We start from the raw sequence: 13,002 nt of genomic DNA, 5'->3' as shown, positions 1-13,002 counted from the left end.
AGAAAAGAGAGAGAAAAGAGGGAGGTGGGAGGGAGGGAACAAGGAGTCAGGAGAGAGAGAAAGAGAGGGAGGGGGGTGAGGTTTGGTGGAAAGAGAGGAGAGTGGGGACTGAGATGAAGAGGGTGGAGATGGAAGGAAGACAAAAGAGATGGGGGGGGGGGAGAAAGATAGGAAATTGTAGAATGAAACAGACAGAGAGAGGAGAGCGAGACGAGTGGTGTGATGGAGTGAAGATGGAGGGGGGAGGGGGAAAAAAGGGGAAGAAAGAGAGAGAGAGAGAAGGGTTCGTGAGTATAAGCAAGGAGTGCCTTTTCCAGTGGAGCCAGACAGTGCAAATGGCCAGTTAGTGGCTCTCAGAGAGCAGTTCAGAGGCCCTTATTAATTTCAAGGGGCAGCAACATGGTAGATTTAACATCTCAGGAAATCTCCTCCAGCTGAGTCTCACTGCAGCCCCACTGGTGCTCTCCATGAGTGTGCTTATGTGTGTGTATATATATATATATATATATATATATATTTATATAAATGCATGAGAGTGCATACTGATCCACAGTTAAGGGCGAGCTATCTTTGCCCGCTGAGCTAACATTAGAAGACCCGGTGCTTCGGCAAACATGTTGAGGAGGGCGACGGACTCGACGCTCTGTCTCGGCCAGCAGTGATGGACAATCTGCCCCGCCGCCGTCTTTATTAGTTGCTCCCTTCAGAACAGCCCCCTGGCAGCAGCAGCACAGCCCGACACCATAGCGCCCTTCATCAAATATTTACTCTTCCTGGATCCACAACATGCACCGAGGCCACATCAAATAAAACCAAGTGCCAAAGCGATATCTAATCCAGTCCAATCCCGCTCCTTGTCAACTTCATTCTCTCTCGCGGATTTTTTGCGCGACGCCGCTGTCAGTTTAGCATCAACATCGAGAGGATTAGGGGCTTTTTGCCGCAGAGAAAAAAAAGGGACCTAGACGATTGTTTATTTACAAGTTGTTGCCTGCATCTCAGTTATGTTATAGCCAGTGGCGTTTCTGTGACTGAGGCCTGACACGACATCGTTTTGACAGCCGTCGGGCGATTAAGGAAAATTAAAGTAATTGCATAAGTCGCTGCCGTGTAAATACTCACAAACGTCCCCTGGAGAATTTAGCTTGGCTTTGACATCCGTCGGTATCTGACATCCAACCTTGTGCCTCCTCAGAGCAGCCGTATCATTATCGCTATTGTTTTGTTTGTTTTGGAGACGGGGTGGAATTAAGGTGCCAAATTACAATCCGTCAGATTAGATTGACGTTTGTGTAAATTTGTATTCCGTACTCCGTGTTTGTGTTAGGATCAATTACAATGTTTCCCAGCAGCCACTGTGAACATCCAGATCTATTCAAGGCATTTAAAAGCTGTCAGAACTTAACAGGATCTCTCAGCTTTGAAGCAGTGTGGAAACTGTGTTTGTTTTTTTTTGTTTTTTTTGTCTCTCATCAGTTCCTTCCAGATGTGCAATCATGGTCAAGGGAGGAGCGATGGCTACGGCTCCAGATTGACCTGCACTTAAGGGAAAGAGACAGCGTGCACTCTGTCTGCCGTTTGGCCGCCCCTGTCTTGCCGGCTGGCTGGCTTGCTGGCCGGCCAGCTCAGTGGCTGCCTGTAGGTCTTAGTGATTCATGTCACACTGTAATTGGTTTACCTGCTCCCTGTGTGTCTGCGCTCCGAGAGGACCAAAACAAATTACCCGGGGATGACCTCTCGCCATCTCCCTCTCCTGCTCTGCAACCGCTTCCCCTCCTATCTCCCTGTGCACGTCTCTCTCCCTGCCTCCCTCTACATGTAATATGTTGTATGAGTGGTTTTTTTTTTTTTTCTCTCTTCTCGTCTATTTGTCTGTCTGGTCTTTTTTTTTTTTTTTTTTTTTTTTTTTTTTTTACTCCACTCCCTTATACATACCTTGAATCTCAAAAAAGCAGAGCCACGGTAGAGTAGCATTTTAGAGCGAAAGCATATCAGTTCACAAACGCACATTAAAGCCTCTTGAGGCTCGGAGACGTGTGCTTCTCTCTCTGCCTGCTATGTCAACATCATTTCGACATGTTTTGCACACATGCATGCGTGAAGATAAGCTGATAGGATGGACTTTGTATAACGATGCTTGAGAGCACAAATAAACACGCACACACTAGTGGAGTGCTTTGTAGCACTAAAAGATTGTTTTGTAAAAGCGGCAGTGAGGCACATTAGCCTTTCAACGCTGTTTTTTTTTTTTTTTGGCGCTCACCGTGCAAAATAGTACCTGTCTGGATTGTCCCTTCACTGAATGAAGCCGGTGCTCCGTGTACACCATTAGGCTGTTTCATTTTCACAGCAAGCAGATGTTTTGTGTTCTTTGCTACTCAAACCCTCACTCTGACACACAGTGGTGTGAACACACACACACACACACACACACACACACACACACACACACACACACACACACACACACACACACACACACACACACACACACACACACACAGAGCGGGATGAATGAGCGCATCGTTCTCCCCTCTACATGTGCAGGAAGGCTCTCGCTGTCTCTGAGGTTATTTAGCTGTTTCAGTAAAAAATCCACTGTCAAAGGATTTCACTCGGAGTGTGCAAAGCTCGAAAACAGGATAGGTTTGGATTTATTGCATCGCTGGTCACACAGACTGTTCTGCGATCAGAGGACTTGGTGCATGTACTAGTAAACATCAGTCCTGTTCTCGTGCCCTTGAACAAGGCCCTTAGTCTGTACCAGCTCTAGGGCTGCTCCACTGTAGGCAGGGTGGCGGCAAAATCAATAAAGGAGGGAGAGAAACACTTGAAAAGCTTAGTTGTATGCTCAGCTTATTGGATGACATAAACACGGGCTGGATGGTGTGTAAACAGTATTTTTCCACTACCTACCATCAGTTAAAACTATACCACTCACCTGATTGAACCAATTTTGATGCTAGAATTAAATTATATATTATTTTTTGCATATTTTCTAGTTGTCCAGCCTACATTTAGATATTGTCTTTCGATTCCGTCATACCATAATCTTGAGGAAACATAATAATATAATAATAACACAAAAGAGAAAAATCTATCTGTGATCTGGTGGCCATGTTGAGTTGCTTTATTGACAGTTAATTACTAGCATTTTTGTTAAAGTGTCTGTTTTTATTGAATGTTTTGATGCAATAGATACTTTCCTCAGTTGTTAGATTATGGGTCATCCACTGACTTTGTCCTTTGTCCACTGAATTTACTTATTGCTGTGTGCTGTTGATCAGTTTTGTGGGGATCGATGAGTAAATCTGTGATTATTTTTTCCCATCACTTTTGCATTGAATAGTATTTATTTATTTAGTCTTTCAACAAATGTCATGTACTGTACTTGCTGCCGTGTGTGATTACAGCTTGGTTTCTAATTGGAAATACCTAAGAATATTTTTTTGTAATCATGATTAATGGAATTTGTTGCATCAAAGATCAGAGGGAGAAATAAAGGTTGTTCTATAGGAGCTGCAGCGCTGTAGGTCGTTTTGTTCCACTGAGTGCAGAGAGGCTAGGCCGTTTACTTTTTTAGCAGAGATCATGCTTTTTGAGTGTCAAAGACAAGGGGAATGGAGGGCAGACTGGCACAGATACATTTTTTGCTCTCCCTAATGACACCAATACCATTTCATGGCTTACTGAGCAGATTGAATCACACTCCCTCTTTGTAAGTCTCACTCTCTGCCCCCTGTCTCTCTGTTTCTCTTTTCTGCACACACTTCATCACCCTCTCCCCGCATAGACTATCACATGCACATTCATATGCTAGCGTACATTGATGTGTTACACTCACCCCAGTGGATGTTGTTTAATTGCATTTGGGTCAGCAGTTTGCCGTTGCTGAAACCGAAGGACATGGAATTTGTCAGTTTACCCCTTCAGCAGTCACAGGGGGCGATGTGTGAGCTAACAGCTCTGCTGGAGTCAGGCCCATAAGGTTAGCTTTACACAAGCCTGTCAGACTGCGCTGTCAATCACTCTCCTCCTCTCGCCTCAGATACACTGTCATCTCCTCATATATTCCTCTCAGAGATGTACTAGACTGCTGCTATTCCACTTAATAAAGCCTCACAGAATTATGCACTCTCACTGAAAGGGCTCAGTATTTCAGGCAGTCTTATGACGGCCTGGTACAGTGATAAAGGCTACACATTGGCCTTACAAACACACACACACACACACACACACACACACACACACACACACACACACACACACACACACACACACACACACACACACACACACACACACACACTTTCTTCATCCCCTGTGCATCACGAGTGATAAAATCTTGCCTTTCGTGACAGTGGAAAATCGTATGTGGCAGCCAGGACATACAATCTTCTCCAGCTGGTATTTATAGTCCTCAGCAACTGGAACATTCTATGGAATAAAGAGTTCATTCATTCATCATGTGAGGCTCAAGCTCCGTTCTGCCCGTGGATGACCTGATTTCATATCTCATGCTTAGAAAGATGGCCTTTCCCCTGTTAATGCACTTGAGACGATGAAAAACAAAAACATGGGCTCGTGGGCCCACACACACAGATATAAAAACAGAAAGCAAAGTCTAATCACACTAGAGACGAATAGTTTTTTTGATAAAATATTGTAACTTGATTCAGGATGTGATATGGCATTTTATGGCTTTTTCGTTATGGTTAAAATACCGCTTAAGGGGCAGATTATGGTTGAACAGTACTAATTCGTACGATCATGTTGCAAATTTAAAAGTGTCAAAAAATGGCCTTCTTAGAGAGGCGATATGGTTTAAAGAAAATGGTGCATGGTACATTTTCAGACAGTGTCTGCTGGAAGGCATTCAGAACGTTGGACTTCTTGGTTGTGTCGAGAATGAAAACCCTCGCTGCTTTCTCACCTCTGCACAGTTGGCCAATTTTGGTGTGAAATGGAGTAAATGTCCGATAATCGGTTCCGCAAAGTTTCAGAAATGGACGTACAGTACCCCTCTCCCCATCAGATGATCTGAAGTCGGAGGGGGTGGGGGGTTTCCACATTTTTTCAACCATCTGATGAGCAGTACTGGTGAAGTACTGCTCATCAAATCTGCAATAACTGACTTTTATCGGCACTTTGAGGAAGCCCAACAAGCTGTAAACACAACAGTGACAAATCATGACCTTTAAGCCGATATGATGAACTTGTTAGTTAACAGTGGCTTATTAGTCATATCTCAAGCCACAAGGCAAACGTTTAATGTTCTATTATCCTTTTTGCTCAGTTTTGGGTCCCCACCAACTCCTGGGGGAAATAGAAGTACACAAAACTTTTATCAGCAGCATATTTGATTATTGATTGACAGGGACAATCAAGAAAGAAAAAAAACACTTGCTGGATATGTTGCTGTCAAACTTAATACAGTGGGATGTTAGGCAAAACAAGTAACTAAAAGACATTGCTTAAGAGATCGTATAGATGAACTATAAATCAATTAATCAACAAAAACAATCAATCAATTGATGTGAAAATGACTGTTAGATGCAGCATTGTGTCTTAATGTGGGTTGGTCTATTTAACTGAGTAAATACCTTGTAAAAGCAATACCTAAAATATGATCATGCTACCACTAATATAGCATTCAGTTCCACATATTGTAATATTGAAGTCTCATGTTGCCGGTCCCTATTAGCTGAAAGAGAGGGCACCTCTGTGCTCACTTAGTACCTGGTGCTTTTTTCTGATCTCACACATTGAGTGGTGAAATGATCGGCTGCTCCCGGGGGTATCTGGTGGCGCATACCCCCAATGCTCCACAACTGAATCTCCATATTTATAGATGGCAACAGAGCAGCTCGCATATCCCCACATCACAGCTGTTTGCATTGCAGTGTTGGGTGTCACATAGCAGCCCGGTGCTCCTGTGGTTGTCACATTAAAACAGAAGATAAACAAACAGCAACATTTAGAGTTTATTTTTTCCAGCCCGCTGGGACAAGTCACTTCAGATTTTTATTGAGGCCGGTGGTTATGATGCCGTTGAGTTTTATAAAGGCCGTAGGGAGCGATGCGGCCAGTAGTTGGCTTTTCTGGGAGAGAGAAAAAAGGGCTAGGGGGAGATTAGAGGAGGAGGGGATTAGCAAAATAATGCAAAGAACGAAACATGGCAGAGAAGCAGGGGTATGATGGTGGAAGTAGGTTTATGAAAAAAAAATGAAGAAATGGTAGCTGAGGACAGAGTGGAGTGGACCGGAGAAAATAAAGGCAATGACAGCAAAAAGGGACCGTCTGACTACGGGAGTTTGCCACTACAGATAATAATGTGTGTGTGTGTTTGAGAGAGAGGGAGGGAGAGAGGGAGAGAGAGGGGGAGAGGGGGGGGGGTCTGGTGGCTTTTTACGGACACACTGAGAGCAGAGATTGTAGGAGAGAGAGAGAGAGAGAGAGAGGGAGAGAGCGACCAGCACAGCTGAGTGGTGTTGATTGGCCTGTTTGAAAACACATGAACTGCAGACGGAGGGGGAGAGAAAGAGAGGGAGAGGAGCCCCGTGCACTGGGAGAAAGTGTCGCTCTGTGCCGTGCCACGCTGCAGCCCAAACCACATTAGAGCAAATGAATCCATTCCACCTCCTGTTATGGCAGCTCCCGCACGGGGGCCCCAGGAAGGAGAGGGAGGCGGAGGAGGGAGGGAGGGAGGGAGGGAGGAAGAGTGGCAGGAGGGTTGAGATATGAGGGACGGGGAGAGGAAAATGATAGAACGGAAAATGGAAGGTGGTGGAAAGGAGTCGCATGCTGGGTGGCTCTAATGATGTCTGAGGGCTATAGAAAAGGGGAGCGAAAAGCACATAGGAGTGAGAGGAAGAAAAGCTGTGGCCATATAACTGAAGACGAGGAGGAGGAGGAGGAGGAGGAGGGGAGAAGATGCCCCACTGTGTCCAGAGAGAAGGACTGATAGTTATGTTCTCCCTTTTCAGACTGTTGCTGAATAATGAAGATGATCTCTGGCCAGACTTGCTCCTTTATATTGTTCAGCACTGCCCTCTACACTTTACATACAGGATAGACTGCTCAGAAGATTAAGCAATAAAACGGCACCAAAAATCTGTATTTTCCATAGTTTTGCATGCAAAGCTGAAATGATTTAACTTAAACTGAAATTCTTTCATGCACAGAATATGTTATTTTATCCTCTCAGGGCCTGTGGAGCGCATTCAAACCACAGCAAAAGTAAAATGTAGTACACAACGTGTAAGAAATACTACAGGGAGTAGGCCCGGAGACGCAAAACTTTCTTGTTGCTGCAGGACTTGTACGTCTTAATAGGGCTCATCGATTTTCAGCAGGATCATATTTGAATGATTTGGTCATTAACTGTGATAAACGTCCGCGGTCTCGTGTCGCGGTTTCCACTGCAATGGCGCGGTCTGAACCGAACCGTGGATTTAAAAAAACCCTCTAATGGTACTTTTCAAAAATATCTTATTATTTGTGTAAATTAATTGTGTACTTGTGTTTGCAGACTTCCTTGCCTGAAATTGCCCGTTAAGAGATAAATATAGTATATTGAATTGAATTGAATTGGGCATTTCTATAGGTGATTTAGCATATAATTGCATTGTCCTGATAATATATGTATTGATATTTGGACAAATAATAATATCTTCATACTCATTCCAACCATATTTCCCATTCCTTCTCCTTATGTACTTCGATACTATACACAGTATTGGAGTGCATTAAGATCTCCAAGCAACCCCCAACAACACTCACATTCACATAACCAGCTGCACTTGACAAAGGTGATAGTCATTTGTCTGAAATGAGAAATCACTCATATGAGTGATCACACTCTACGTGTGTGTGTGTGTGTGTGTGTGTGTGTGTGTGTGTGTGTGTGTGTGTGTGTGTGTGTGTGTGTGTGTGTGTGTGTGTGTGTGTGTGTGTGTGTGTGTGTGTGTGTGTGTGTGTGTGTGTGTGTGCTGTGTGATGATGATGGTGACAAGATAATGATGGTGACGAGATAATTTCAACACTCTTAGTTTTTCTCCCTCTCTGTTTCTTTTCCCCACTGACTCTGCCCCTTCCTGCCCCTTCCTGCCATCCTCCAGTGCTTTTCATATTACTTTGCTTTTGTTTCTGAGCGCTTTTATTTCTTGCCCCACTTCCCCCAGCTTGTTTTGCTCGCGAAAGAGAGAAGGAGGGAAACAAAGTGTGTGTGTGTAGTTTAGTTTAGTTTAGTTTTTTCCAGACAGTGAGTGAAATAAACAGAAGCTCCCTCTGATGTTAGTATTATTTGTAGTTTGTTACTCTGCTCTGATTCATAGCAGCATCCTCCCACTGCTGTATAAAGGGAGGTTGTAATATGCACAGCATAATTGGATGTGTAATCCTTTGCTTTGCACCTCTGGTAAGCATTGCTGAGTGGAGCTGATTAAGATGTTTTGGAGACAATATAGATTAAGCAGGCCCGTCTTCAGCGTGCTCAAACAACAACAGCAGAAGCCCTAAAACAGGAAATCTGGAATTTTTTTTTGTTGAAACATTCAACTTGTTTATTCTCATATGATGATTTAACGGATTACTGTGCTTTATTTGGATGATGAACAAGGATGTAGGGCAGGAGGAGAGCTTCCGCCATGTTTCCACAGAAGCATCGTCTGTTATGCAACACATTTTCCCCCTGAACGGAGGGTGTGGTGCTCGAGCTACTGTCAGCCTGGACAGCCAGTCAGTCAGTCAGTCAGTCAGTCAGTCAGTCAGTCAGTCAGTCAGTCAGTCAGTCAGTCAGTCAGTCAGTCAGTCAGGTGGATTGACTTCTTATCTCAGTTACAACGCCAAACTTGCGCATTTCCACCTCAGTCATTTCTCTTTCAGAACCTGAGGGCCCCTTTTTTCATCCACTAACAAAAAACACTGCCCGTTTGTGTGAGGTGGAGGTGTGTGTGTGTGTTTGTGGGACCTTGTGTCAGCACAACAGAGGGAAAAGACTGGAACAAAAGATTATTGGGTAAAACAAGGCAGCTTTCTCCACCCCCTCCCCACCCTCCAATCTTCCCTCCTCCCTCTTTAGTCTTGGCTGCGGCGTGTGTTGGGACAGCAGGAAGGGGAGCTGAAGACGAAACAGTTAATCAATAGCCACAAGGTCAGACGGCCAGCGCCGGGCTGGAGCGTGTCCCGGTTAGCGGTCCGTGGAGCTGCCTGGCCGCTGAAGGGGATTTGTAGCACTTGTCAGGGCTTAAAGGAGCCCTCTCTGGACCACTTGCTCTGGGTGTAGCGTGTGAAAGAGACATGCTGGTTAGCAGCAGGAGAGGGAGACATCTGCTGGACGCTGGGAGACGGCACAGCAGAACTAGGCCACCCAAAGCTTTGGTCAAACTGTGCTCGGTCAGAGTTGCAGAAAGTGGTTGCTGATTTGTAGGGACTTTTTTCCCCGGCGTCCACTGCAGCATCGTGCCCATTTAACCTGACGGGAGACGCATGGCTGCCCACCGTTTGACCACATTTGCTCCAGAATTCCCCCTGACTCACGCGAGCAATGAATCTACGGCTGTTTAAGACTTTGTGCAAGTGCACTCCAGGTAATTCTACTCTGGTAATGCTTAGGCTCAGAGGATTAGTAATACACTCTTATTCTCAAAGTGTTCCTTTGAAGTTTTACCTTTTACGCTTAATCAAAGTGAGAATTCAAGCTTTTGTGTTTACATGCTCTTAAGTGTGAATGTGTGTGCGTGTGTGTGTGTGCGTGTGTGAGGTTGAGAGAGACAGAAAGTGTGTGCAATAGTCTTTCTAAGATAAGCCCACCAGACAGAGCATTACACATAAAAACTCCCCGGCTGAGCACTATGCTTTCATCGCATTCGTACTCTCGCTCTGTTTCCTCACAGCAGGGGATCTTCGGGGGGGGGACCCTTTATCAGTACTGAGCAGCTTTTCTAGAGTCCTGAACCCCCCACCCCCCCCCCATCCCCCCCACCTGTGGTCTCTCAGTTCGCCTTTTGTGCGGAGGAATGTGAGGCGGACCAACACTGATGGAGATAAACACAGAGGGATGGCGAGCGGCGGAGGCCTCGCTTGGTAAAACCAGCACGGTGCCCATTAATCCAGCCTCCATTTCTCCCAGATGGAGCGATGAACACCGGGCCTGAGATTGTTCTTGTTTTTCTGCTGCTCACTGTTTGATCAGAAGAAGATATACACAGAAAGAAAGAGATGCTGAACCTTATCTGCTGTTAGATGTGGGCATACATTTGTTGTCTACGCCACACTGATAACCTTGACTGTGAGGTGTGCTTCTTTTAAACAGAGATAACAGTTTATGTCCTTTTGTGGGCTGCAGCGAGTGTTTGATTTTTTTTTTTTCTTCTCTCCCACAGGTAACATAAAGCTACAAAGTTTTCTTTCAGTTTCATCACGTTTCTGTTTGCTGCTGCGAAACATCTCAGTCTCATGCATTTGCCAAAGAAAATTCAAAAAAAATGCGAGCCTGAGGCGCATCAAGCCCTTCAATGAGTCGGTGCATAAACAAGCTGTCTTACCTGTTTGAGAATTTATCGAGCTGCTAAAAATGCTGTTTGAACTTCATAGGCTACAAGCATTTTAGAAAGGGTGACCCGGCAAAAAAAACCCAAAACCTGTTCTAACAGATGTACCTCTCCTCCTCTGCTTCCTTTACAGAGTACAGAACCTTTAATGGCGTCCCGGTAGAGACATCAAGATGAACACGTTACCATCAATGGACCGGCACATCCAGCAGACCAACGACAGGCTGCTGTGCATCAAACAGGTGTGTATAAAGAACCCTAGGGCCTCCCTTTAACTTCATTCAGTCAAATGCAGACATGGATTCTGGTGGCGACGATACAAAGAATCTGCATTTTCTCTCTTCTCCTACAGTCCTTTCTCCTCTCAGCACCTTATATGGGCATCAGTTTTCTGGCCATTAGCTCCAGTCACACAGATCATGTTGCACGGGGTCATAGAGAGGGAGAGGGAGGGAGGGAGAGAGAGAGAGGGAGGGGAAAGAGGGAGGGATGCAAAAATCTGGCAGTGAACACAAGAAGAGACTTCAAAGAGGCCATCAACACAACAGACTCTACTTTCTCCCTCCTGGCCTCGTGCTTCCTTACATCACGTTCCTGACTCTTGACGTACGCCGGCTCTTGTTGTGGTTTTGCTTAAATGCTTCCTTGACTGCCAGCTTTCAGGAGACTCCTCGCAGACAGATACAGAGAGAAAAGACACAGTCAGACATAACCCAGGGCTACCGCCTCTGCCTGTGATTAATCGTCTACAAGAGCTCGCTGGCTGGCTGGCTGGCTGGCTGGCTGGCTGGCAGGCTGGCCGGCTGGCTGTGGGCTTATTTGTTTATGCTATGTGGGTGTGATCCTTTATATCTCCCAACATCCATATGACACCATTGCCTTACAGTGAATCAGTGCACGATGGGGCTTTGAGCTTGTGATTACGAGGTGACATATCCCTTTTCTCTGTGCTCCACCCTCCCCCCTCCGCCCCCACCTAAACTCCTGAGCACTATAATCACCTTTTATCTAAACAGCCTCTCATTTTGCCCCGGTGCTCTTAAATCCACTGCTTGTAGCGATGTGCTTGATGTAAAAAAAAAAAAAAAAAACGGGAAAAACGCCTTATTTCCAAAATGTCAGCTTTTCTTAAATGAGTAGATTTTTTTGGGGGGGCAGAATTGACACAGTTCCCTTCACAAAACCTCCACAATTCTTCTCTCAGGCGTCACTGATAGGCCCTTAAATAGTTAACACGTCTGGCTTAATAAATGCACTAATTGTACTTCGGTTTATATACTCCTCGACTCCGGCTGTAATAGAATTCGTAGTAAACCAGACTTCAAAGGCGGTGAGTTAGTGAGTGAGCTCTGCGCTTGTGGCGGCTCTGCCAGCAGGGTGTTGTTTTGGTTTGGGGAAAGCCGCTGGCAGAGAGCCAGGTGTTGTGCTGTTTTTATTTTATTTTTTTCATGCGGCCAGGTAGGCACTGAACAGCCTGAGCCTTAGCTGGCCTGGAAAAAGGGTTTAGTCAGTCCATCATCTCACAGAGGACAGTCTGTCAAACGTCTGGCTCTTTGTCTGCTGAAACCACATCGCTGCCACTCACCCCCCACCACCACCACCACCACCACCACCACCCCCCCCCCCGTTCTTGTCCTCATCCAACCCTGAACAGCAACAACAACAAGAACAGCCCAGGCCCCATTCCTGCTCTAAAAAAAAACCAAAAAAAAAAAACAGTGGAGTTATTGCACTCCACTGTCCTCCCCCTCACACCAGAGTGGAGGTTGTCAGGCAGAGTCGGTGGCGAGCAGCGCTGCAGCAGCAGCCGGAGCTGTGAGTTCAGATCGAGGCAGACAGCCCCTGCTGTGCTAGTTCTGATTCCTCTCGTGCTGCAGGCTGAAACGCCTCCTATCAAGCAGCAATGATGCCAGATTATATCACTCATCTAGAAACAGTTCCTTCTCCGTCCTCTCGTGTCACAAGAGCATCCATCACTTTCTCTCACTGCTACTCTTCATCATCAACCGAAACCGCTTTGAGAGTCCACAGCTAGCTCCATAAAGGCTAATCTTCACTTCAAAAAAGATGAGTCACTCAAGGCCTCTCTCTCTCTCTCTCTCTCTGAGCTCATGATATCATTGGAGGCCCTCAGAGATTTTTCTCTGCGGGCGGGAACCAGGCCTGACATGTTAGGCTGCGGTCGCACCCAAGAGCCCTTTTGTCACATACCGCCAGAGAGCTGCCCTTTTCAAAAAACGCTCACCTCTGCTGCCCCCTAAAGACAATAGTTCTACCTTCTCCGCAAGAACACACAAAACAAGACGCTTCAGCTCCAGATGAGAATAATAAATGCTTTCAAGTGGGCTCAATCTCTCCGACTGAACAAGCTGCAGCTCTGCCCCATTTCAGAGCTATTAACCTCCTGAGCCATGAAGAAAGGGAGCCCAATTTTAAAACCGCTTATTGT

At 45.7% G+C, this 13,002-nt stretch overlaps 1 protein-coding gene across 5 annotated transcripts in view; it reads left to right on the top strand.

The window, feature by feature from the left end:
• Positions 1-13,002, top strand: part of zmiz1a (zinc finger, MIZ-type containing 1a) — a 103,952-nt gene that overhangs the window by 60,280 nt on the left and 30,670 nt on the right. For all 5 annotated transcript variants that reach the window (XM_054600147.1, XM_054600148.1, XM_054600149.1 and 2 more), the window contains one exon: positions 10,687-10,795. In XM_054600147.1, the coding sequence (XP_054456122.1) occupies positions 10,727-10,795 (69 nt within the window). In that variant the 5' untranslated portion in view covers positions 10,687-10,726. The remainder of the gene's footprint in view (positions 1-10,686; positions 10,796-13,002) is intronic.

This window comes from Anoplopoma fimbria, chromosome 6, assembly GCF_027596085.1.
Source record: "Anoplopoma fimbria isolate UVic2021 breed Golden Eagle Sablefish chromosome 6, Afim_UVic_2022, whole genome shotgun sequence".
Taxonomy (NCBI): domain Eukaryota; kingdom Metazoa; phylum Chordata; class Actinopteri; order Perciformes; family Anoplopomatidae; genus Anoplopoma; species Anoplopoma fimbria.
This window is presented reverse-complemented; position numbering and strand designations above follow the sequence as displayed.